The 27,173-nt window shown below is 42.7% G+C and overlaps 1 protein-coding gene and 1 non-coding gene across 4 annotated transcripts in view; both read right to left on the bottom strand.

The window, feature by feature from the left end:
* Window positions 1-4,951: 4,951 nt before the first annotated feature.
* On the bottom strand, window positions 4,952-5,055 carry LOC131513330 (small nucleolar RNA U13). The gene has a single exon (XR_009262547.1). It is a non-coding gene; the product is annotated as a small nucleolar RNA U13 (small nucleolar RNA).
* A 1,858-nt stretch (window positions 5,056-6,913) lies between these two features.
* Window positions 6,914-27,173, bottom strand: part of MOBP (myelin associated oligodendrocyte basic protein) — a 51,910-nt gene continuing 31,650 nt past the window's right edge. For all 3 annotated transcript variants that reach the window (XM_058729483.1, XM_058729481.1, XM_058729482.1), the window contains 3 exons: window positions 20,177-20,384; window positions 9,821-9,895; window positions 6,914-9,708 (listed from right to left, as the gene is read on the bottom strand). In XM_058729483.1, the coding sequence (XP_058585466.1) occupies window position 20,384 (1 nt within the window). In that variant the 3' untranslated portion in view covers window positions 6,914-9,708; window positions 9,821-9,895; window positions 20,177-20,383. The remainder of the gene's footprint in view (window positions 9,709-9,820; window positions 9,896-20,176; window positions 20,385-27,173) is intronic.

Genomic DNA, 27,173 nt, shown 5'->3' with positions numbered 1-27,173 from the left:
TCTCTTTGGGAAGGGAGCAAAGTCTTCCCATTACCCTCCATCTGAAATTGAGCAGGCATTGCTATGAATATCAACCAGGACTTCCTTTAACTTCCCTGGACCTCGCTTTCTTCATTCAGGTGTTGGAGATTACTCAGTAACAACAAACAAAGCTTTAATTCTTTTTTCAATATTATACATTTGTCCGATACATGAATTTCCATTAATTAACCTGACAAGTTTTACTAATGAAATTCAAGTCAAGAAATCTCATTTTCTTTTTTTTTTTTTAATTTTTTAAGTTTATTTTTCCTTGAGAGAGAGAGAGGGTGTGCACAGGCAAGTGGAGTAGGGACAGAGAGAGGAAAGGAGAGAGAATCACAATCAGTCCAGGGGCTCAAACTCCCAAACCGCAAGATCATGACCTGAGCCAAAGTCAGATGTTCAACCAACTGAGCCACCCAGGTGCCCCCAAGTCAAGAAATCTTTATTCAAGACTGAAGGTAGAATGAAGAATAACATTTCAGGGGAAATGAGAAAGACCCTGCCTTTTTTTATATGGAATGTTTATAAATACAGTGATTTTTATTGGCTCTGTCTTCATGAAAAAAAATCCGTAACTACAATTCCAGATAAGCATGGGTGTTCCCTTCCTCAGTCATCTACATCTATCATGTGCCTAGTCTCATGAAGGGTATCCGGTTACCCAGATTACAATTATAGAAATATCAATAAAGAAGTGAGCAACGTCCAGGGTGCATCCTAACTCCTGTACAATCCGGCACGTTACCCAAATGTAGCCCTTTCTTCAAAACCCAACAGCCTACTATCTCCCCATGTTCCCTTCCACAGATGGATGAAGAGTCAGGCATCCTCTTATACTTTATTGTACATTCTTTGTACTATTACTCATGTACTTAATTTCTTTCCTGCCACCTTCCACAGACCTAAAAGAACAAACCCACTCGATAAAGTAGAAAACTATAAATACATAACAGTTGAGCCCTGGAAAACTCAGGAAAGCAAACTGAAGAAGAAAGTTAAAGCACAAAGATGCAGGCTGTTACTCATCAGAAGGGGAACGTGGCAGGGACAGTTTATTCATCAAAATCAGGTTTTCTTCTTGGGCACACATCTAACTTGCCTTCCCCAGCCTCCTCTGGGTTGCAAGAGCTGTGGTCAGTGTCTGGAGTCAGGCAAGGTGGCAAAATCAAGAACCTCAGGGGATGGCAGGTCAATAGGGAAGTCAACAAAGCCAGGGTCCGGTCTGCTGGGTTCAAATCCCAGCTTCACTCCTGACTAATTACGGAACCTTGAGTGACTTATTAATGTCTCTGGGCTGATTTATTTCTTCTTCTATAAAACTTGGATAACAAAGCTATGTGTCTCAAAGGGCTGTGTGAAAATTAAATACAGCTAAAGTTCGGTATCTGGCCCAGAGTAAGCCATCAATAAATGATGACTTTTTTTTTTTTTTTAAATTAAGATGAACGAGACAGATGATGGAGCATACCTGGGGACAATAGGCTGTGGCCCAAATCAGGAGCAAGACCAGAAAGTGTGAGAACCAGTGTTTTGGTCAGTACAAATTCCCATGTGAAGCTGGGGCCTCTGATCTTTGGTCTTGCTCCAAAGAGCAGACGATGTAGGAGCAGGTCAGCCACTTCCACGGGGGAGGGGACAGCAACAGCGGGAATCACCCGTCCCTGAGGGAAGGAACCCCAAGGCCTGGCAGCCTCGGAGGTGGACACCAGGCAGCATCAGCTCTCTGAGATTTACCGGGAAAAGAGGGCTTGCCCATGTGTCAGAATCTCAGATCCTCTAAATGTCAGCTATGTGACTTCTGGGCGGGTCTCCGGAGCTTCTTTTCTTCTCGTCTAAAATATGATATGTTTAAAGAGCTTGAAGTATGACTAAATAAGGTAGCCTATCAGCTTATGAAATACCTAATAGGGCGTAGCTCAGTAAATCCTTAACACATGTCAGTGAAACGGGAGAAATGGTGGCTATATGGTCTGTGCTGATGGGTAAGTGGCTCGGCCGGGCATGGGAACGATCGGTTTGTTCTGAAAACCACATTCGGAAGCATTATTCATTGTGAGTAAACACTTAACAGTGTCCAGTGCGTGCTGAGTTGGCTCTGACGTATAAATACATTTAAGACTCTGTGAACGAGTGTGTTCCATCCAGTGGGGCAGCCTCAGACCCTCCTGTTTCCTCAGCGCTATTCCCCCTGTTCTCAGGACTGCTCTTGGCCATGGTCTGGGACACCCACTTCCTCCCTGCTCCAGGTGTCCCCCCATGGCCTCCATCATCGCCTCCTCTGCCCACTGTGCTATGGCTCCCGGTTCTCAGACGGAAGCTGTGGTCGTTGTGTTTGCATTCTCTTTAGGTGGAGCTTTCAGTAGCTGTGCCGGATCCTCCTCTGGAAACTTCCCAAGGGCTGAGCCCTTGGGTGCAATGAACATCTGTTGCAGACTTTGCGAGGAAACTCTAATTCCACAGAGTGGATTATCTCCCCCTTTGCTCCTACGTGCATCCTACATGCTACCCGTACTGAACCACCTGGAGATCCCTTTCATGGCTCCGTATACACAATATGACCTCGGCTTGGAATGGTTGATCCCTGGGAATGGTACAGATGGGGTAGATGGATCTTTGTGTCATTTGCGGGTGAGGAAATTCGAGTCCAATGAATGAATGACTGTCTACTCCTTCAACATTAGCCTCCATTTCCTCATCATCTCTTTCCTGGACCTTCACAACAGCCTCCTAGATGTTTTTTCTGCCTCCCTCCTTACTCAAAGTTGTCCTCACGATCTCCAGAATGATGTACCTTACTAAAGCATTCTTTTTTTCATTTTTTTTTTTTACATTTATTTATTTTTGAGAGACAGAGACAGAGCACAAGTCAGGGAGGGGCAGAGAGAGAGAGGGAGACACAGAATCTGAAGCAGGCTCCAGGCTCTGAGCTGTCAGCACAGAGCCCGAGGCAGGGCTCGAACTCACAAACTGTGAGATCGTGACCTGAGCCGAAGTTGCACGCTTATCCGACTGAGCCACCCAGACGCCCCCTAAAGCATTCTTAATGATAGAAAGTGTCTCGAACAGTGGGCCAGGAAGTGTGGCTGCCAGTGAAGCTTTTCTGAGAGACTCATGGCAATTCATCTACCCTCTCTGGAACTCGTTTTTTTCTTTCCCCTGTTAAATTAGGCTCGTTGGACTATAGACTGATGTCTATGCTCCTTCTACAGGTCTGTGGTTCTAAGGAATAGTTTTAGAACACGAGCTCTCTTACAGACTCAGATGACACCTATGCATGGGAATATTTCTTATTCCAAAACTTCACCCGCTCTTGTAAGAAACTGTAGGATCCATTCTGTGTTACACTAATATTAGTGAAGAATTAATTCAAGCAAAATTCTTTCTGCAATATAAGAGAACAGAGAAAGATTGACCCACGATGAGAGAGATGAGTAATCTGGTCCACTTGTGTCTTGGGATGGGGGCGTGGAGGCCCATGGGTATTAGAATTTAGTCAGAGGAGCAAAGCCAAGCAGATGGCCCAGATCCTCAGTGCCAAGTAGAAGCCATGGCCCAGGACCTAAAGGGAAAGCCACAGCTGGGCCACATAAGGGTCAGATAGTGATGGCAAGAACCAGGAAGCAGTGGGGCATCATCAAAAAACTACATAATATAAACCATTCAGTATGAATAGAGAAGCAAAGAAGGGAAGTGGGAGAGTGAAGGTAGGAATGAGTGCATTTGTAAGTAGAACATTATTCGGATTATCGATTCACCAGCCTATGACTACAGAAAGGAGACAGCATTTACATATCTGTTCCAAAAACAACTTCAAGTCCCCGATCCGTGAAACAAAGAATTTTAACTCTTCAAAACAGCCCTAAGTTTTTCTGAGTGTACATAACGGGGCTGACAACCCAGCCTTGCTCAACAATCACCAATAAGTCAGCCTTTTCTTCTCTTCGAGTTGCTGTTCACCACCTGCAAATATCCCTGTTTCTCCTGCTTATAGAAGGCCTAGAGAAAGAGCCTTCTGGATTTTTTTTTTTTCACGTACATCCATGCAGTAGGTGTTCAGTGGTGTCCAGAACAATATCCCTCAAATTGCTACACGTTCTGTTCAGTTATTTAAAGAGTCAGTAAAGGAGGGATGTTCATATGCTGACAGCCTCCCTTTTTAACCTCTCTCCAGGAGTCCCACTTGTCCCTCAGAGATGGTGGGAGCAAGGACAGTTTATTTAGAGCAGTAGACTTTCTCCATTACTATGAATCCCATCTGACTTGTAATCCTCACGGTGACCCCCATGGCGGAGAAGTCTAAACAAAGAGAACTTGCCAACCCCAAGTCATTGACACTGACCATGGGTGGTGCCCACAGGATTGAAGCCCCCCCCTTGGATCTATGTGTTCTACAAAGCCAACACCCTCTTTCCTTTGTTCCTCCCTTATTCCCACTGTGTCTTCACCGGGTGCCTCCATCACACATCCATCAGACTGTCCCACAGCGCTGCTGACTTCTTGCCCAAAGCACACCTCCATTACCACCTCCTTTGGGGAAGGTGGTTTGACCCCCTACTTGCATATGCCGGGCAACTGTCCCATCCTTTCTTGATGATAAATCTGTTGTTAGTTGGTCCCATTCCAATTTTGCAGAATAAACCACAGTATGTGTCTCAGATACAAATTTTGCTAAGAGCGGGATGTTATCAGAGGCACCAACTGGTGTTAAATGACCTTTTCTTCACTGGTTTCATCATACCTTTAATTCTTACTTACAGACACATCAACCCGCATGGTGTTGACCCATTTTCCACTTGGTTTTGGTACTTTTGGTTGTTTTTAATGCAAGCGTCTTTTCCCTCATATATTTATGACCAAACTTACTCCTTATCATTGTACTTTCTGTTCCTTCACTTATTTCTTTTCCTTCTTTCTTTATTTTTTTCCACATCAGACGGGTAATGTGCCAACATCGTAACAAAGTTTAAGGGAGGCGCATGTCACACAACGGCGTGAACATCCAATCGTCACACTTCCGAACTACAAAAGGATCTCTTTTCCTTCTTTAATTTTAAAATCTCCTTAGAAAGAAAAGCTCGGTTAAAATTTACATTATTATGGCATATTTTCCCTTTTATTTATCGTTTTCCTGTTTAAATACCTTTGATACTTTTTTACCAGCATGCTTTTTGTTTGTTTGTTTGGTATTGCCCACTCAAAATTTTTTGTTCATCAGTGTCCATTTGACGTTTTGTGACACCTGTAGGATTTTCTCCCCTTCGGGTGAGGCTTAGTCAGGTCAAGAAGCTGGCTCCGATTTGCTATCCGAGGCACATAGCCACACGGTAATAAAAGTGATACAGAAATAGGATGTGCACAGTGAATCCTTGTTGGATAAATGGCCAGCACAACATGACATAATTTGCAATAGTGCACATCTGCTGGCTAGTTGATAAAACCTCGTGTCAATTCCGGGGGATGCCTCTATCCACCGTGCAAACGCTGCTGGCAACGCTTAGGGAAGATGGTGATTTACTACTGGAAAGATGAGGCAAAGAACTCTTACAGGTCATTGGTGGAATATCCAGAAATCCTGGTTCTCTCCAATCTGCTGGCATCCTTGGCTAATCAAGCCAACCGCATCTCAGGGAGATCTTTGGCACACTGATAATGTCCTGCGATGCCCCTTCTGACACCCTCCTGCTACCAGCCCATCTCTTCATAGAGAAAACTAGCATCTGGCATTTTCCAGCTGTTGGTTTTAAAACCTTAAGTGTAGGCCTCACATAATTTGTAGTCATCAGCACACAGCTTTTTAAGTAAACAATTTCAGAGACCAGGTATGTTTCTCAGCCAGTTCTGTTTTATCTTTTTTATTTATCTATTTATTTTACATCATTACGGACTACGGTTCTCTGATACCCTAAGGCAACCTTGTTTTCTTTCAACATCCAGGAGCCGCAAACTAATCCTGATTTTTTTCCCTGCCCAGAAATATGAAATCAACTATCCTCCAAGGGCATTTGTTTTTTTCACTGGAGAATAGCTTTTGAAGCCACAGGCTCCAGTTTTACAAATAAGCTTCTTCCACATTCTGACTGGAATTTGGCAGGATGATAGCAAAAATGTCCAACAGCATGAATCACTGTAGGGACAGAACAGATAAAGCCTCCCTTAAAAAATGCTTATAATTCTTATTGAGATTTCCAGTTCACCTCTATTTTAATAAGTTCTTCTTGCCCTGCCCTTACAGAAGAGTTTATTAATCCATTTCATTTGTTCAACAACTAATTTTCCTTGTTTGTATTACTATCAATGTAATTTAATTTTTTTAAATTTTTTAATGTTTACTTATTTTTGAGAAAGAGAGAGAGAGAGAGAGCCAGTGGGGGAGGGACAGAGAGAGAGAGGGAGACACAGAATCTGAAGCAGGCTCCAGGCTCCGAGCTGTCAACACACAGCCCAATGTGGGGCTTGAACTCACGAACCGCGAGATCGACTTGAGCCGAAGTCAGACACTCAACCGACTGAGCCATCCAGGCGCCCCTCATTAATATTAATTTTTTAAAAACCCACTATATTATCATACCAAACCATGGGTCTATATTGCGTTGTCTCCCCCAAATTCAGAAGGCTCCATATTTTTTCTTCTGTCTTGAACCTCAGCTCAGCCGTCCCAAAACTGGCTTCACGGTACGCAAGTGCCATTGATTCTTGGGTCATGTTGACTTCACACCAACATCTGGAAGGGAAGAAGCCCTAGCCTTCGTCTAGGAGAACACCAATGAAACAGAGTTCCGAACACTCAGTGTGATACATCGATACCTCGTTCGCATAATAAAAGATAATAAAATGCGGAATATGCACAAATACCGCTTCTTAAAAAGAAATCCACTGTCAATTATCACCATTTGAGCTCCCAACTTGAATTTATTTTATTTTCCCTTTATATATTTTTTTCTTTCACTGGTGCCTTTGTCTATCTATGGGGCAGAAGTTTTAGTAAAAAACTGCAGTTTCACACACGCCCTTGGGTACATACAGTGGCCTACGCCAACTTACAAGGGTCGGCGGTATACATGGCTCCCGATTCTGCATTCAGTGACATCACGCGCATGGCTTGCAATCAGCCATGGTGGACGTATTTCTGCCACGGAAATTGGCAAACACTGCAAATCAGGGCTTTCCACCCAAAGAGCCACCCGTTAAACATTTACCAGCACAACTCTGGGTTCAACCTTGGGACAATTCAGTTTTCCCCAAACCAGTCAAAATGTCAGAACATGAAATCAATTAACATACAGAATTATCAGAGTTAATATACCAAAGATTATGGTCAAAAATCCCCCACTCAGGAAGTTTACATAAAACAGCTTTTGGGGCTTTATGTAATATATTTTTTTTTTTTTGCATATTCACTGCACGGTGCTTGCCAAAGCCAACCCTTAGAAGACAAAAAAATACAGTTGGATTATAGCACATTTTAGTTGTGACATCCATTTAGTTATCCACCGGTTTCAAGTAATTTCCAGATATTTTTCATCCATCCCCAGGGGGTTTTATTTCCACAACAGACAAACACAGAGAATTTGGTAATTTCTAGTTATTAACATTTCTGTGCTAATATCCAAAGTTTACATGAATTAATACACACCAATGTGTTGGCTTCTCAATTTTGCATTCCTTTTTTTAAAAATTTTATTTATTTTTTTTTATTTATTTTGAGAGAAAGTGAGAGAACCAGCAGGGGAGGGGCAGGGAGAGAGGGGACCAGAGGATCCGAAGCAGGCTCCACACTGACAGCAGAGAGCCCAATACGGGGCTCGAATTCAAAAACCGTGAGATCATGACCTGAGCCGACGTCGGACGCTTAACTGACTGAGCCACCCAGGCGCCCCAATTTTGCTTTCTGTAATAACTGTATCTTCTGGGTGATATGGAGGATAGAGCCAAGCAAGCTCTGAGTACGAGGTCTGGCTTTGCCAAAATCTAAAATGGGCCAAAGGAATATTAAGTTTCCTTATTGGATCTGAGTGGGACTGACCCACTAATTTGTCTGTCATGGCACCCCTTGGTGTCATTCCCAGGAATGTAATGGCCTCTCATATCTATCATTGAAAAGTGTTCATAGTAGAGGTTCTCATTTTGTTGTTCGTTTAGCACCTGAGTTTAGGCAGGAGAAACATTTGTACCTGAAGGCTCTGTGTAGTTCAATTCCCCTGCCTTGTTATTGCCACTTGCCCAGAGAAGTGGCCTCCTCTGGCCTCACCTTCCAGCTGCCTTGGGACAGCATGTGGCCTGATCCTTCTTTGTGGAGGTATGGGCTTCTGAGCTGTATCTCATTGGAGTCCAGCGTTCTTCCTCCTTAATCTCTGGTTTCCCTCACCCCCCCCCCCCCCACACCTTGAGCAGACTTCCTCTGGCATTACCCCCGTATTCCCACTTGCCGTTGAAACTTGGCTGGGTCGGGCTGTGCTCGCTCAAGGACACAGAGCCACGGCCTTGTTGGAGCTACAGACATCTGCCTGTGCTTGGCCACCCAGACCCCAGCACAAGACTGTTTCGGATGCCCTCACTCTCCTGTACTCTGAGCTTCCCTCTCCTAATACTGCCCATTTTACATCCCTCCACATTCTACAACATTCCATTATCTTCTACTGTGCTTTCCTACCTATTACTATAGGAAGGTTGGGAAGGAGGATATACTCTAACTCTACGCCTTTGTCCCCATGTCAGACACCTGCTGAAGCCACAGCACCAGCCAGGTCCAAAATGGACTCAGGGAAAAGGTTCTGTTTTCTAAGACCTGTGACCTTGGAGAGACCCGAGGCTGATCACTAGTCTCCCACTTATCCCTCCAAACACATTTGTGTCTGGCTAATAATGTTGACCATTTCTATACAGGTTTTAATTTCTGCTTACTTTATTTTTGTTATTTCTTCAAACCAGGAATCATTTCAGATCTTCCTTTTGACTTCCAGGGGGATAGATATTTCTTGGATATTTCTTGGATAGGTTTTCATTTTGTTGTCATTTTTTAAAAGTTGATTCCATTATAGAGAGCGTTTGAGAGCTCATGGTTTCTGCTTACTGTGGAAATATAATACTGTGGGTGGTTAAAAAGTACACAGAGGGCATCAGATTGCAGTTACCATCTACTATTTGCTTTTTCTATTCCTCATTTGTCTTCCAAATGTGTTTATCTGGTGTAGGCATATATGTTTCACTTTGTCTTAACTGCTGTTCAAAATTTTATTTATGAACATACCATCATTGATTTACTCATTCTCCTATTAGTGGACATTTTTATTAATTTCTTTCCCTTTCTCTCTCCCTTTTTTTTTTTTTTTTTTTGCCAATGGCAAACAAGGCTTTGCTGAACAGCTGTATGTGTGCCTCCTTTTCCCATAAATGCAAGTTTTCTCCAGGATCAGTACCTAAAATTATAATTGCTTTTTTAAAATAATTGCTTGATCCTAAGTTATACAATATCCTGTTTTGCTAGCATCCCCAGATTGGACCCCAGAAGTACCACAATAATTTATAAATTTTCATCAATGGCTTATCAGAATTTTTCCCCAAATCTTTGCCAACACGATAATTTTTAATTTTTGCCATTATGATGGTTATACAACAATCTCTCTTTTTTTTTTTCATGCATCCCTGAAGAAAGATATGTATCTTCAAATTGAAGAAACTTGAGTCCTGAGCAAAATAAATAAAAATAAATCCGTATTTAATGACATCAGAGTGAAACTTCAGAAAATGAAAGACAAAGAGAAAAATCTTAATCAAAGGGAAAATACGGTTTACTTACAATGGAAGGACAGGCAGACTGACAACATATTTCCCATTGGCCATCAGAAGACAGTAGGATGACATCTTCACAAGGCTGTTGGGATAAAAGAAACCTGTCACACTAGAACTCTATATTATTCTCCCAGGATTGTACCTGCATGGCCTCGATCGGCCTCCCCCCACCTTTTTCAGAAACAGGTACTGCTCCTTGACCACGGTTGGGTAGGTGTCTGAAGCTGGGCAAATCCTAGAACCTCATGCCCTCTGGTCACATGATTGGGTCAAAGAGTATGTATATAAGCAAACATATAAGCTGCATCCTGTGTCTTTTGGTCGCTTCCATCTGAAAGGAAGCTTTCTGAGGAAGAGAGAGAGACGCACAACTTAAGAGGTTCCAGTCAGAGCTCATTTTTTACTTTTTAAAAAAATTTTTTTTAATATGTCTTTATTTTTGAGAGAGAGACACACACACACACAGAGTGCAAGTGGGGGCCGGGCAGAGAGAGAGGGGACACAGAATCCAAAGCAGGTTCCAGGCTCTGAGCTGTCAGCCCAGAGCCCGATGTGGGGCTCAAACTCACGAACGGTGAGATCACAACCTGAGCTCAACCAGGGTGCCTGGCTGGCTCAGTCGGTTAAGTGTCCGACTTCAGCTCAGGTCACGATCTCATGGTTCGTGGGTTCGAGCCCTGGGTCAGACTCAGTGCTGACAGCTCCCTCTCTCTCTGCCCCTTTGTCTCCCTCTCTCTCTGCCCCTCCCCCACTTTGCTTGGTCTCTCTCTCTCAAAAATAATAAACATTTTAAAAAATTCATGCTCAACATGTTAATGCATCCCAAAAAGAAAAAAAAATCTTACTTCAAAAAATCCTTCAAAAAATTGAAGATTTCAAGAGGCACTTAAGCAAAGACTACTTCACAAGCCATTTGGTAATACTTAAATTTTGCCATCAAGTCTATCATATTCTCTTTCCAAAGTCTTTCTCTTCACCCACCTTATTCCTTTGGAGTTTCTTCCTGCTTCTTCTGTCCCATAATTCCTGAACTCCCCCTCTTTGTCCAGAGCCCTTTGGCTCCACAATCCTACAATCGTACACTAACATTGTAAACCCCACTTGGCAAGATAAAGTGTTTTGCTTTGCCAAATATCTCGTGTTCCTCAAGGCCGTCCCACCTCAGGGTTTGTTTAGCCGGGGGGGTTACAGGTAGTGCATGCAAGGTTCTCTGTCCAGAGTATGGAACCAACACATCCTTTTCCCGGTCCAAAGTGCCTCCAAGTATCGTCCTATACCAATCAACAGGCCACCTAGACTCTATTTAATCACAGTATTGAGGTTCCCGGAGTTCTATGTGACTAAAAATGCGTAAGCTGACCTCTGTCAACTAGCACCCTTTATAATATTCCTTCTGAAAGCTTATTTCCATGTAAGTGTGCTAAATCTTTTAAACTCAAAATTTTATCTTCTTTAGTCCGCAAGGCAGCCCTGAGAGGGGAACGTTGGCTTAAACGACGTGTCCAAAGTCATGCAGCTAGTGAGAAACAAAGCCATGTCCCTGCTCAATTTCTTTCCAGCACACAAATGCCCTTTCCAGAATCCAATGTCCTTGCTCATTTTCCTGAGACTTTCTTCGAGGCACTGCTTTCAACGCCAACAATTGGAAAACATACTAACTTACTATATTTGCTCTTATCTGAAGGTATTGAAATTTTGCAAAACAGCCAAGATGTAGATAACACGATAAGAAATACCAAGAAATTGAGATAATTTTTTAAAAATCAACATATATATTAAGTCAGATTATACTGAGAGGTTAATGTATTCAAATGAAGTCTTACTTTATAAATATTAATTGTGGATAAAACCTAAATAGGAATACCCGTAGACTATTGCTCGGGGCAGAGGAAAAATGATTTGGCCCAGACCCATACCCATACACTTGCCACCACGACACTATCAACCAATAAAGCAAGCACTCGTCAACACAGGGCATGCTCAATACACCTTGTGAACCCTGATCTCCAGTCCTGGATGAATGGAAGAAACGGCAGCTTATACTTAGGTGAACTCAGTTATCCTCTGGAATAGTTGTGTGAGCTTGGGCTCTCATGCTCTGATGGTTGGAAATTTCATTTCTAAGTCTTTACTAAAATACTCAATAAAACTCTAAATGATATTTTTCTTCAATATATTTTCCTTATGTATTCAGTCAACAAATATTGGCCTTGTTGGCCAAGGACACTTGTGATGAGTACATTTGTCCCTGGACTTGAGGGCACTTTTATTTTGATCTCTTAGATACAAGCACAAAAGTGCTTACTGCTCCAGGGTCCCAAAGAAGGAGGGCTCCTAAAAAAACACGGGTGGAGAGCAAAGTCCAAGTAGTCGCCTAAACATTTTAAATGGGGACTCAGATTTTAAGACAAAATGAGTTCTATATCTAGGAAGAAAACACACACACACACACACACACACACACACATGCCTGATTTTTCTCTTGTGTAAATAATGTCCTAGGTTAAACAGGTTGGTTGGCATAATGCATCTTTGTATGAGCAAGTCACTATATAACATTGTTCTAAAGGAGTCATATCCCAGAGAGGGTTAAAAATGTTCAGAACGCAGAGCTGCCTTAAGAAGCAGCTATATGAAGCTTTCTTGGGTGATGTATGTACATGAACGCTTTTTCATCTCACAGCAACTTGCATTTCACAAGTCAGCAGAGAGAGGAAATTGGAATGACATGCCAACCAAACCTCGTTCTGCATGGGTAAGAGGCATCACTAGGTTTACCCTTGCCACGGGGCCTCTACCTTCCACCTGCTTATGATTTTGAGCAAGGGGAAGACAAGGAATGGAAGAGAAAGAAACCACCTCTCCCAAGGCACATGAAGCCACAGAAGGAAAGAAGCCACAAAAAGGGAGGAATCTCTCTCCCTCTCCTCTCCCACCCACATGCACATTTGGTGCGAAGTCCTTTGGACTCCAGAGATTCTCTTATTGGGACTCCAAGAGTTCACCGAAGTGAAACTTACACCAGAAGAAAAGGGTGGGGATCGCATGAGAACCTGGGTTCGAGTATGTGACTGAGGACTTTTGGAGACATGAGACAATGCAAGTACCAGCAAATTAAAACTGCAGGTGAACGCAAGTTAAGGAGGTAGAGTCGGCCATGATGTAACCATCCCAACTCAGACGACCACATTTGCAAGGCCTGGTGGCACCACACCATGTGGGAAGGTGAGGAAAACTGGAATTGGAAGGACATGGAGTGAGAATGAACCGTCTGTGGGTCATCAGCCCATCTGGATCATCCTTGGTCTCCTGACGGTGGGGATCTGGGTGACTCAGGCTTGGGCAGAATCTCAGCAGCTGGGAACAAAAGCTGGGGCGAGGGCGGGGTGGGGGGGGCAGTGAAGATAGTGTGAAAACCAGAGCAATAAAAATGCACGGAGGCTGTTGGTAGCCCTGCTAGAAATCTCAAAACCAGGGGCGCCTGGGTGGATCAGTCTGTTGAGCGACCAACTCTTGATTTTCAGCTCATGTCATAATCTCGTGGTTGGTGAGTTCGAGCCCTGAGTTGGGCTCTCTGCTGTCAGAGTGGAGCCCTCTTCGGATACTCTGTCCTCCTCTCTCTGCCTCTCCCCCACTCATTTTCTTTCTCTCTCTCTCTCTCTCTCAAAAATAAAATAAACACTTAAAATAAATAAATAAATAATTGTGGCACCTGGGTGGCTCAGTTGGTTAAGCATCAGACTTCGGCTCAGGTCATGATCTCACAGTTCATGAGTTTGAGCCCCACATCTGGCTGCCTGCTCTCAGCTCAGAGCCCACTTCGGGGGTTCTGTCACCCCTCTCTCTTTGCGCCTCCGCCCTCTCTCTCAAAAATAAATAAGCATTAAGAAAAATTTTTTAATAAAAAAATAAAATAATATTAAAAAAAGAAATCTAAAAACCATGGTCCTTTGGGGTGGCTGCCTGGCTCAGTCAGTTGAGTGCACGACTCGATCTCAGGATCAGGTTTGAGCTCCGCATTACACGTGGAGCCTACTAAAACAAATAAAGATAAAAATAAATAAAAATAAAAACCGAAGTCTTTCGTGAATTTGAGTTGTAGGAAAACAGATGAGTGACAAATGAGATGGAAACCGGAAGGAAGACATGAGCTGAAGAGGAAGGCGCAGCCGTTGGGGGAGGCGGAGTGGAGAGAAGGCTGTGGTCCCCCCCACAGCCCTGGCTGTCTCTACCCTCCCAGCCGTACCTACTGAGATCAGCAAGCAAATCAGGAGAATCTCCAGGCTCAGAGAGAAGCTGTGGCTTAGGAAAATAATGAAGTTGAAGTTCTGAATAAATGTGCTCTGCATCTCAAACCACTCGCCGTTCATCTTTGCATCAGCGGAGAAAAATCACAGGGAAGGAGATAAACAGGGTCATTTTAAAAATAGGAGTGAATTGGCAGATTCCCACAGGAAGAAGGGAGAGAGTCAGGGATATCAGATGGCACCAAAATCCACGGTAACAAGAGTTGAGGAAAACAGACACCATTTACATTCTGAGCCAAATAATGAGATGTCAGCAAGACATCAACTGGAAGACAAAAGTTGGAAAATTATTCTTTTTCTTCCTTTCTTTCTTTCTTTCTTTCTTTCTTTTTTTTTTTTTTTTTTACTGCTTATAGCCAAAGCTCTAGTTGAAAATTAAATGCAAAATCTTGCAGCTGGCAGTAAGGGTCCTTCATGATCTCTATCAGCAGAAAACTAAGATTCCGTCAAAGGGTCTGACTCAGAAAGCTTATAAGCCAGAGAGAAAGAACAGAGGCTGTCAGCTGCAGAAAGGGATGTTTACCGAGAATTCGAGAAACAGGGCGAATGCAGTGAAAATAGATTATGTAGCAATCTGTTGGCTCACCACGTGGCGGTAAAGAAAGCCTAAGAGACCAAACTCTTTCCTTTTGATGCATTAAGATTTCTTCCCGGGTAGGAAGAGAGTGCTGCCTTCCTGAGACAGGAATTGCAAGTAACAAACCCAGAGACTGGTGTGCTTCAGAGATCTCAGAAATAAAACCAAACCCAGGAAGATCACCAAGGAACTCCTGTCAATAAGAGGTCCCTGAAGCCAGGCTGGCTCCCATGGGACACTCCCTGCGAGTGACTGCCCCGGTACTCACTGCCCACTGTGCCATTCGCCTTTCTCCGGCTATGGAAGAGGCATGCCTAGGACTGAATTAGCTGTGAATGGGCCGCCACCTGGGTAACCTATGAGGTGTCAGGAAAAACTCACCCTCTGATCTGCAGGCAAACATAACTTCCTTGATGGAAAGTTGCCAGAATGTCTACTGAGTCTCACACCCCCTGAAAGACAGAATACCCAACCCTCCTCGATGGCATGGTGATGGCGGTCACAGTAGGGGTATCTTCACTTCAGCATTAATCAAACAGATTTGCCTGGAGGTCAACAGGGGGCTGTGTGTGAACCACCACCTGGGCCAAGGGCCCATTTTCAGTATCTGTTAATATATCGGCCTTTAATAGTGGCCCTAGAGGCTTCATTAACAAAGACTGGCCCAATATCTCTTACTTTCTGCAGGGAGGGCGGGTTTGGCTAGCGCTGATGCAAATCACTTCCTATCTTTATAAGGAACATCCGTCATTAATCAACACACGAAAGACTTCCAGCTGCCATCACCACCTTCTCAGGCGTGGACCCAGACACTCCCAACCTTTCCTCCTTAGAAGGAAAGGAAACCTTAGAAACCTAAACCCTCTTGCTGTAAAAGTACCTTCTTTCGAGATCCTAGTTACTTGAGGTTCTCTACTTTTCTCTCTACAAAATACTTACAACCTTTGGGTTCTAGAGGGAAGTGCACCAGCCTCTCAAGATTCCACCCCTGGACCTCGCAGCCCCCAGCTGTGGTTACGAATGGACTCTTGGGAAAATGAATGTGCTTCAAACTCCAATGTGAATATGACTTTGGTACTTAGATTTAACACTGTTTTAGAACTTAGTTCTATTGTGCAGAGATCTTTTTGAACCAAATGATTCAAATATAATAGATATTTGATTTGCGATGAAGACCACCATTTATGCTATGCCTTCCCATTTTCTCCACTCTCCGCAAACCTATTTTATGTATTATTAATGTAGTCTATTTAGTTCACATAGTTTATGCAACAGAAATGGATTTTTAGTACCATGTTGAATATAATACTTTCACATAAACTTGCTTAAAAATAAAATACAGGTATAATTATCAAGACTCTTTGCTAATCTAGTACTTTTGCTCATCTGTACTTTGGATAAACCTAGCCAGTTGATCAAAGGTCAAAACACTCAACTTGGTGGTGGGTGAATTGTTGCCTAAAAGGAAATAAGTTGTCACTGAAATACCAGTCAATTAAACCCAAACCTATGATGCAATGCCAAATAGTACACTCTTTGATTTAACAAATCATATAGAAAGTCACTAGCATAATTATTTTACCAGTATTTGATTTCAGTCATGACGGTGAAGATTGTCAGACTCTTTTATCCCAGTGCAACCCTTTATCTATATAAAATTGGAAGTCAACAGAGACCCTAAAATCTGCCTAGTCGATGTGGGGATGCAGATTGGAGCCACGTTGGCTCCACCTCCTTCTCATCTCATAACATGGCACCCCAAGCACCCCTAAGGCTCCATCAAACTCATTTTGGAAATTTCTAGATCACAGCATGATAGCAAGAAGGCCAAGGTCATGGTTTCATGGCAGCCATTTACAAACACAAAACACTATGTAGTATAGGATGGATGCATAGTTGATATTTAATAGAAAGAAGATATTTTTATCACTACCCTTAACCAACACTCCTACAAGTGTGTACCTATGTTACAAACAAGAAGAGTGAGTATGCAAAATCTCTCCAAGTTGCAACTGCCCACTGTTCCGTTGGGTCAATGGAATCATCTTTAGCCATTAAGAACACTTCATTTTGTTTAAGCAGAGCTCATAAGTACCTGCTAATGGTATTATTAATGAAACGGAGACTTGTGCTATGGAATCAGTCCAGAAGCCTCCCTGGACCCTTCCAGGCCTGAGTTGCTACATCTTTCTGGTGTTAGAACAGAGTCCAGATGGACGTTCAGCAAATTACTGTCTCACAGCACAGCCCCATCTTGCTATGATTTGTCAGAATTTTTGCAGCTTCCCCTTGTGAAAGCTTCCTCGTGATTCTTTATTCCTTGAGAAGATTAGACTCTGCCTTTCTTTCTCCTATTCCTTCTTCTTCCATCTGAGACCATATGGGACTCAAGTTTAGGCCTAGGATTTACGTCTAAATATGAAGTTGTATGCAGTGACTTAGTGGCAAAATGTTGCTTTGAATTGTTAATTAATTGCTTAATTAAATTCCTCTGGCAAAGGGTTTTTTAAAAAAATATGTATATTTCAAAAACTTGAGATGAAGTGATCTCTTTATAATTGTCTCCACCATCCCCATAGTTCTGACCCCTGACACCACCACTAACCCCGTTGTGAAGAGGTCACTTCACCTCCAACTTCAAGAGAAAATCAAAGCCACAGGCAGGAACTGCCCTCGAGCCCCTACCACTGACCCTGCCAACCCACCAGAATCTACACACTCCTTTTCTCCTTCCCCTTTTCCCACTGAAAAGGGACTCCTGCTACATGCCTGATCCCCTCACCTGTGCCCCAGATTCTCCCTCCTGCCTCCTCAGTTCTTGACTCAGTATTTCCTCCTCCTTCACACACCTGCTCTGCTGTTTCCTTCCCACCAGACTTCACCAAGCTCAAGTGTCTCCTGAGTTCATGGAACACCCCAGCTACTGCCCTATGCCCTGCTTCCCTTCATGGTCACATCGCCTCCTATTTACTCCAAGAGCACCCTCAAATGTCACCAATGGTTCCTTGTTACTAAGTACAGTAGACACTTTTGACTTTTCAAAAGAATCTAAACTTCTGAAAAATCATTCCTATTTTAAAAAAACAACAAGCAAACATCTATTCAGTCAACAAGTGTTTATTGAGTTCCTCCTAGCGCTGGGAACTGAGGATGTGGCAGGAAACAGGTGTTGGTGGTCATGGAAGTTACATTAGGAGCAGAAGGACAGCCAAGCAGTAAACAAGCAAATAAATGAACAAGATAATTCCCGAGGGTGATGAGTGCTGTGAAGACAAACACAACTGACAAAACTAGACTGACGATATAGAGAGTAACTATGGAAACCGCAGTGAGTTTCCAAGGGAAACATCTCTGAGATGATATTTGAGCTGAAGTCACCAGTGCAGAGATCTTGGACGAGAGCATCACAGGCAGAGTGCATAGTAAGAACAGACCCGAATGAGTATAAGCACTGAGTAGCTATGACAACATATTATTTACACATACAAAAGGAGACAAAAGAAGGAAGACAGGAAAGTGTGGTCTTGCTGGGTAGGGAAAGGGCTTCTGAATCACAAGTGGGGTGGGCCAGACCTGGAAAGGCAATGAGCCTTATGCCCTAGGGACCGGGTCATGGCTTCAGCTTCCCTCCACTGGCCTCCTAATAGAAAAGCATTGGAGGGGTTCAGGAGGGGTTGAGCTTGGATCTATTGCCTGTATTTCTCACCCTTCAGGCCCAACTTTAAAGCCAACAAACAAATTAGCCAAGCTTGGGCTTAAAACAAGCAGGGATGGCTTCTGGAATGGATCCCACTGGAGACTCAAGAGAGATGAGCCTTCTCCAACCCCTCTCCTTCCATCCCCCAGCTCTGAGGTGAGTAGGGAAAGTGATCCATGATGAAAGACTCTTTCAAAGCCACTGCCGGGCAAATGGTGGATCCCTAAGTCAAAGTCAAGTCCCCGAAGGGAGTCTATTAGTGTGTAGTCTTCTCTCATAATCAGCTTCAGTGGTCAGGGTCCCCAGGGAGCATGGAACTGAAATGAGACTTGGAGGGTCTCTCTAGTATTCGTGCCTGGGAAAGAACATGAGAGCCCAAAACTATTCCCCCAAAGCCAAGTTTCCCAACATATACACAAACACACAAGCCAGTCCACAGGAAAGCAAGATGATCTGAAAGTCCTCCACTTAACCCAGGGGCAAACCCCACCAAGCGCGTGTGTGTGTGTGTGTGTGTGTGTGTGTGTAGGGAACGTGATCTAACCAAGGCAGAGTCAGGGGATTATTTCCTATGTCCCTGATGGAGATCCCATACTCAAGGTCAAAGTTCTTTCCACGAGTTTGGGGCTATAGATAGTGGGAGCAAATCAGAGATGAGAAGTCAAACCCTAACCCTACTCCATTACAATTGGTTTCAGACTTACACATATCATGGGATAACCTCCCACATAGGGAGAGAAGTCTTGGACTGCTTATCTACCCTAACTTCCTCTCCTCTCCCACACTTAGTTCTCCTCTCCTATTTTGCCTGACCCCACTATAGTATGTGGAGGCACCAACCAGGGACAGCATAGAAGGATTCAGCCCTCCCCAAGAATTTGGGGCATTGTGGTCTGGAAATAGCAACTCTCTGAGTACCCCTTCTGGTCCTGTGAAAGGCCCTGGGGCCACCTGCTGGTGTCCTGAGGTGGGAGGGTGGGAGAGTAGCAACTTGGCCTCACAGAGGGGCCCTCTTAGCAGCCTGGCCTCCAGGAACCTTTGGGAGAGGGGCAAGGGTAAGTCATTGAGTGAGCCCAGATAACTTTCTCAAGGTTACAACGAGTTGAAGCGATTAGTTCTGAATCTGGGACTGTCCAGATGAATTGGACAAGGCTCAAAGGTAGGGCCTGAGAGTGTATGCTCTCACCCAGGCAGGGATCAGAAGAAGGCATTCATAAATCCCTGTGTGAGGTTGGAGACAGGGGCCCGGGGAGTGGGAAGGAGCTACTTGTTCACAATGTTACTCTCAGCTCTGACACAGCACATTGGCTGCTTCCGACATGTGGACTTGGACAACCCCTACCCTCCCTGGGAATTTCTTTGCACGCTTGGTTCATCTGCTCACCTAATATCTTACTCAAAAGAACTTGGATCTTCCCCAGAGCTACCTGTGTCTCTGGCTGTGTGCCAGTGCGGGGAACTGATTAAGGAGGTCAAATGGGAACCCGAAGGCAGAGGGAAGAGAGGAACCAGGCAGAGGATTAATTACAAAGAAGAAGGTCAAGGATCAAAAGTCAGATTAGGCAACAGGATGCCAGAGAGGGAGGAGAACAGAGATTGGAGGACAATACAAGGGCTGTCACTTGACCATCCTGATCTAAAGACCTTGAAAGCTTGTGCATGTTCTCAGGGAGAAAAGACTGCAGCTGAGACCACAGAAGCCATGCACTGGGTTCTGGAGCCTGAGGGCCACTGCTGGGACCCACCAACTGGAGCATGACGCACAGAGATGCCCCCTCTCACCTCCAGGCGGCCCCCGCACCGAGGAGCCTATGGGCATCAGCTGTTGCCACATCAGCCGGTGTCTGTCCCTGCATCCTACTGGAAGCCAGATAACTTGCCCAAGGGCACGGGGGTCAAGAAGCAGTGAGTCCAGGTGCTGAGGTGGTCCATTCGCTTGAAACTGCCCCCTCACTTCTTCCGTGGGGTCGGCTTGCTCCTCCTTTTCAATCTGGTTTACAAAGAGAAACAAAATCCACAGTGTTGCTAAGTGATGAACACTCTGTGCTCAGTTAACATAATTGTGAATTTGTAGACTACCTTTGGGGTTGTTATTCTCCTGGGAAATCTAACCTTAATATCGCTTTGCTTAATTTCCCAATTCTGGCAGCATCTGGCCAAAATAATGTAATTTTTTCCCCTGGCTCAGGCCAGGAAGAAGATATTCTTTTGAAGTTCTTCTATGTTTGTGTATAATAATTCTTGCTTTACACTTTAATCATTGCAGATAATTTTAAAATACATAAAACCACAAAGGAAATCAAAATACCACTCCACTCCTAAAAACAAAAAAAAACAAAAAAAACAAAAAAAAACCTAGTTTTACTGGCCATAGACATAAAGAAATGAATGTATACATATATACACTTAGGGTATATGAACTCACATTATGAAATTGTCACCATATTGACATGTTCCTATTTTGACGGGGAACAGACTGTGTTTCAAATAACACCACTAAAAACATTATAGGTGCAACTGGGCGGTTCAGTCCATTAGGCATCCAACACTAGATTTTGGCTCAGGTCATGATCTTGTGGTTCATGGGATCAAGCCCCATGGTGGGCTCTGTGCTAACAGCATGGAATCTGCTTGGGTTCTCTCCCTCTCTCTCCTTCCCTCTCATCCCTTCCCCTGCTTATGCTCGCTCTCTCTCTCTCTCTCAAATAAATAAATAAATAAACTTAAACACACACATGTGCATGCACACACACATTAGAAATATGTGGCTCTGGACAACAATTGCTTGCAAACTTGCTCTCCAACTGAGGGATTGCATTATATTAACCACAATTTATTTAGACAGCAGAACTCTACGTGGCCACCTTGGAAATGAGGCCATGTCAAATAATTTCAGAACATCACCAAAGTTCTTAATTTAAAAAAACCAAATGAGGAAGAAACCCCATCAAGATACGTGCATTAGGAATGTACAATACTTTCACACTGAAAACTAAGCTTATGAGAAACACAGCTTTTCCTATAATTTGGGGGGGGGGGGAGGGTTAAAAATCAGAAATAAAGTTCGTATTCAGGTGTTAGCAATAACATTTTCCAAAACCCCTAATTACATATCAAGCTAACAAGGCTGGATACCAAGAAAAATAAACGAAGAAACACTCGGCTGGAATTCTTGGAATGAATGGTAGCCTGAGAAGGCTGGAATGCATCCCTTGAAATTTGAGAAGAGAATCACTGTACATTTGCTGGATCACCTGCATGCCCTTCAGACGGGGGACTGCCCGCTCATATTAGACCCCGCCATAAATCATGCCAGATACAAAACCCCGGGTGCTGGCAGGCATATGGAAGCCCACAGATCCCAGGCATCACCTGTGCAGGTCGCACTGCAACCAGCCACTGTGGCATCTTAGATGGTGTGAGCATCTAATTTTTCTCATTAGCACTCCACTGACAGTGGCAACCACACGGATGCGGCGGGGGATGGCCAGTTTGGGCAGCAATCGCCCCTGAACTCCATTTCAACCAGAGGAAGCAACGGAATTAAGGAGGATCTGCTAGGGGCCACGATGAAGTGACACAACGTATATATTAAATAACAGTTCTAATAACATCAACTTACCTAATAGGATTAGATGATGAACTAAGTCCTTCACAATGATAACTCACGAGGAAGATAACATCCTCATTTTACAGATGGGAAAAATAGAGCTTTCCAAGAATAACTTTGACAGAAGAGCTCAGACTCAAACCTCGTATCAGAGTCCTTGCCCTTCCCGCTGTGCCAGAATGACAGCTAGGTTGTATTTCCAGGTCTTATTCAGTCAATAAGATCAGCCAAGCCCTGAGTCAGACTCTGGGGATATAAGAGTTTCGGGTCCAGACTCAGGCACACTCCAGCAAGAGGGATGCACACTATTGGGTCTGAAATGTAGCAGTGGAAGGTTCCAGATGAGCCAAGGGGGGAGGTGGCCATCTGATCAGCCAGAAGTGTGAAGGCTCTTAAATCAAAGGGCTATGCAAAGGCTCCCTAGCATAATGATGATTCTGCAGACACAGGAGGGGACTTCTTTGCCTACATGAAATACTCTGCACATCATCCCCACTGACCAATTCACAATAGGAAAATAACAGGTAGTTATTACACAAGAGTCAAACCCTATATAAAATGCCCTACTCATCTTCTTGTAGCACAGCTCTGAAGAATGAAAATTATAAAGACTGTCCACATAACTGATCATCTAATTTGGGCTCTAACTCTTTTTAGTAATCCAGAAAGCCAATTTGGCAAGGACTTAATCTTGTTAAACTATTTCTCTAAGAAGAAAATGTTCTCAGTGAAATAATAGTTTAAACCATACAAAAACTAGGCATACCTATTGAAAGGGGAAAAAAAAACACCTCTCTATTCACAGGCAACATGATTGTCAATGTAGAAAATACCAGAATCTACCCCAGAAAAAAGCTATAATAAGTGAGTTTAGTCAGATCACAAGATACATGATCAATATACAAAAATCAATAATATTTTATATATTGGAAATGAACAATGGGAAATTGAAATAGAAAAAATATTATGTTAATAGTACCTAAAACATAAAGTGCTTCATTATAAAGCAAACAAAATATGTACAAGATCTATGTGCTAAAACCGCAAAACAAAAAGGATCTAAATGAATGGAGAGATATATACTATGTTCATGTATTAAATATGGTTGCAATTCTCACCAGGTTGATTTATAACCTCAATACAATCCCATTCAATTCTACCAGGATATATTATATAAATGGACACAGTGACCCTAAATTTTGTATGATAAAGCAGAGGAACTAGAATAGTCACAACCAATTTCAAAAATAAAGCACAATGTTGGAGAATTCACATTAAACTGATTTCAATATTTACTATAATGCGACAGTAATCAAGTTGAAATTTGAAAGGAAAGATACATAGGTTAACAGAACAGAATAGGAAGTCCAGAAATAAACTCACACATTATAGTCAACCCATTTTTTACAAAATTGCAAAAGTCATTTAGTGGAGAATCTTCTAAAAAAAAAAAATGGTCTTGGAACAATTGAATATCCATATGCAAAAAAAATTGAACTTCAATCCATACTTCACATCATTTACAAAATATTAACTCAAAATGGACAACAATGTAAATGTAAACCTAAAGTTTTAGATTTCTAGAAGAAAACATCAGAGAAAATCTTTGTGACCTTGTGTTAGGCAAAGAATTCCCACATACAACACAAGAAGCGTGATCTATAAAAGGAAAAAAAAATGATAAATTGGACTTCATCAAAAGTAAACCTTTGTTTCTTCAAAAGACGTTGTTAAGAAAATAAGAAAGCAAGCCAAGCAAACCACAGACTGGGAAAAAATATTTGCGAAACATGTATTTGATAAATATATTAAATTTGATATATTTGCATATACATTAAAATATATCCAGATATATTTTTTAAACTTCCAAAACACGATAACAAGAAAATAACCACCCACTTTCTAAAATGGCCAAAAGATTGAACACACACCTGACCAATAAACAAATATCACCCATCTTTAGTGGATGATATATAAGTTCATTTAAAGATGCTCAACACCATTAGGCATTAAGAAAATACAATATTAAAACTACGATGAGATAGCACTGCACACCTATCGGAGTGGATAAAGTTTTTAAAGCTGACAATACCAAATGCTGACAAGCACGCAGAGCATCCCACGTTGCTAATGGGAATACAAAATAGTACAACCACTTTGGAAAACAATTTAGCAGTTAACATATGGTCTAGCAATACCAGTTTTAGGTATTTACTCAAGAGAAAAGAAAATTTACACTCACATGAATGTTTACAGCAACTTTATTCATCAAAAATTGGAAATAACCTAAATATGCTTCAACTGGTTAATGGAAAACTATGATACGTACAAGCATATAATGGAATGCTACCCAGAAATAAATATGAAAATAAAACTGCTGATTTGTGCAACAAATAGTTCAATCTCTAATGCATTATGCTAAGTGAAAGAAGCCAGACTCAAGAGGATACACACTGTATGATTCCATTTATATGACATTTTAGACTTATAAGACAAAACCGTAGGAACAGAAAACAGATTGGTGGTTGTCAGGGGCTTGGGGATTGACTGCAAAGAGGAAGTATGAGGGAAATTTGGGGGAGAGGGTGATGAAAATACTCAACATCTTGATTGGGATGGTAGTTACATAATGGTGTGCAGAGAACTGTTTGCTAAAAAGGTCGACTTCTGCTGCATGAAAATTATGTTTCAACAAACCTTCTATATGTAGGGCACGTGTTTGGGGGTAATGTATTTCACATATATACATGACACTTTTGGGGTCCATGGCTTCCTCCTTTGCTGCATGCAGGTAACTTAACTATGACTGCGCAAAACTAACACTTAACAAGCTACGTGATATTATGGGCATAATTCTACTTATGCCCAACTACCACTGCCCTGCTATGTGTTATTTTCCAGTGAGACTCAGCTGCCTGGAAACCGACATGGTGAAGACAGATGGCTGGATTTATCCAAAGTTAGAGTTTTTCCAAAAATATGAGACGGATATTCAGAGGGTAGGGGGGTGTAGGGTATTTTTAAAGAGATTAAAATGTTGAGCCACAGCTCCTAATTTGGAGAGGGAGGAGAGGGAAGAAAGGAGTCTGAATGGACATTTTTTCCAGAGAAGAGATAAGATGACCAACAGGTACATGAAAAGATGTTTAACATCACTAATCATCGGTGAAATGCAAGTCAAAACCACATGAGATATCACCCACGCCTATGAGACTGGCTATTATCAAAAAGACTGGAAATAACAAGTGTTGGTAAAGATGTGAATAGGCAACCTTTGTGTACTGTTGGAGGGAATGTAAATTGGCACAGCCACTATGGAAAACAGCATGGAGGTTCCTCAAGAACTCAAAAATAAAACTACAATATGATCCAACAATTTCATTTCTGGATATTCATCCAAAGAAAATGAAAACACTAACTCAAAGAGCTATATGTAGCTCCGTGTTCATTGCCATATTATTTATAATACCCATGATACGGAAACAGCCTAAGTGTTCATCAATGGATGAATGGATTAATAAATTTATATATACAATGGAATATAATTCAGCAATAAAAAAGAATGACTACCATTTGCAACAACATGGATATACCTTAAGGGTATTACACTAAGGGAAATAAGTCAGACAGAGAAAGACAAATACCAAGCTCATAGATAAAGAGAACAGATTGGTGGTTGCCAGAGGTGGAGGGTAGGGAGTAGGGGGCAGGGGAAGTGAGAGAACTTGGGTTCCTCTTAGTTTCATAAATTGAATAATTTACAATACAATACAATCCTATACAATATAATAAATACAAAAATCAAACTACTTAGAGAACAAAAGGAGAGTCTGGTGAATGGAGAAGGAAAAACAAGGGTCAGAGCACTAGGGGTTCCTGGTGAAGTTTAAGAACAGTTGCTGTGGGAACGTTTGGCAAAGCAAACTGGAAGAAAAGAAGACTTGATGTGGAGTTGGATGATGCTGCTGGAGACTGTGGAGATGGTAACTGGTTTCCCATCCTGGAGAATAATCTCCATAAGAACAAAAGATTCATATGCAGCTCCATGGATCAGAGCTCAGCTAACCCTCAGTACTTTCCCCAGCCTGGTCTCTGGTGCTCAAAACTCTAACCTTCTCACCCACCCCCTGGCTCTCTCATTCTTGAGTAGGACTTGCCTTCATCTTAATGCCCACTAATGGGTCTTTCTCATTCCTTTGCAAAACCAAATGGCTTTTCCTGCTCCCATCAAAGGCCAGTCCCTCCACACATACTACGAAGGAGCCTTACTCTATCAACAATCTCCATGCCCCCTCTTTTGTTTCCAGTCTCATTCTCATGCCCATACCCCTTCCCATTGGCCCTTAATGTACTCTAAGTTATAGGGGGAAGAAAATCTAGAAGTAAAATTGGCAGTCATGTGTTAGGGGGGAAATTTGGAAGTTAAGATGGCGCTTAGCTTTTCAATGTGGATTCTGGGAGGGGCAGTAGCGTTACTTGCTGAGATAGTAAATAAGAGGAAGAACAAGTCTTCGTGGGAAAGATTGACTGTTGGGTTTGACAACATCCAAATTGATCTGCTGGGCAAATGGGCCCAGGGTTTAATGTCAGGGCTCAAGTAAGGTTTGAAAGTCATCAGTGTGCCCATCATGAAAGAAGAAAAAATTGCCCAGGCAGCAAGCTCAGGATAAAACCCAGAGGATCCCAAGGTTTCACAATTAGCAGAAGAGCAAGGATTCACAACGGAGGCAGAAGAAAAGTTCACGGTAAATTAGGAAATAGAAGGGTCATGGAAGGCAAGCGAGCAGAGAATTTAAAAGTTTTTTTTTTAATGTTTATTTATTTTTGAGAGAGAGAGAGAGAGAGAGAGAGAGAGCAGGGGAGGGGCAGAGAGGGAGGGGGACACAGAATTGGAAGCAGGCTCCAGGGTCCGAGCTGTCGGCACAGAGCCCGATGTGGGGCTCGAACCCACAAATAGTGAGATCATGACCTGAGACAAAGTCAGATGCTTAACTGACGGAGCCACCCAGGCACCCCTAAAGAGAGCAGAGAATTTAATGACTGAGTGAGTGAGTAGTCAACAAATTTGACAGACAGCACCATCGATATAAAGACTGGATTGAGCATTCATCTAGCAAAGCAACACAAAGACCACAGGGAAGCTGTTAAAGCGGGTGCTGCTAGTACCTG

Source organism: Neofelis nebulosa, chromosome 5 (assembly GCF_028018385.1).
Source record: "Neofelis nebulosa isolate mNeoNeb1 chromosome 5, mNeoNeb1.pri, whole genome shotgun sequence".
NCBI classification, from domain to species: Eukaryota; Metazoa; Chordata; class Mammalia; order Carnivora; family Felidae; genus Neofelis; species Neofelis nebulosa.
This window is presented reverse-complemented; position numbering and strand designations above follow the sequence as displayed.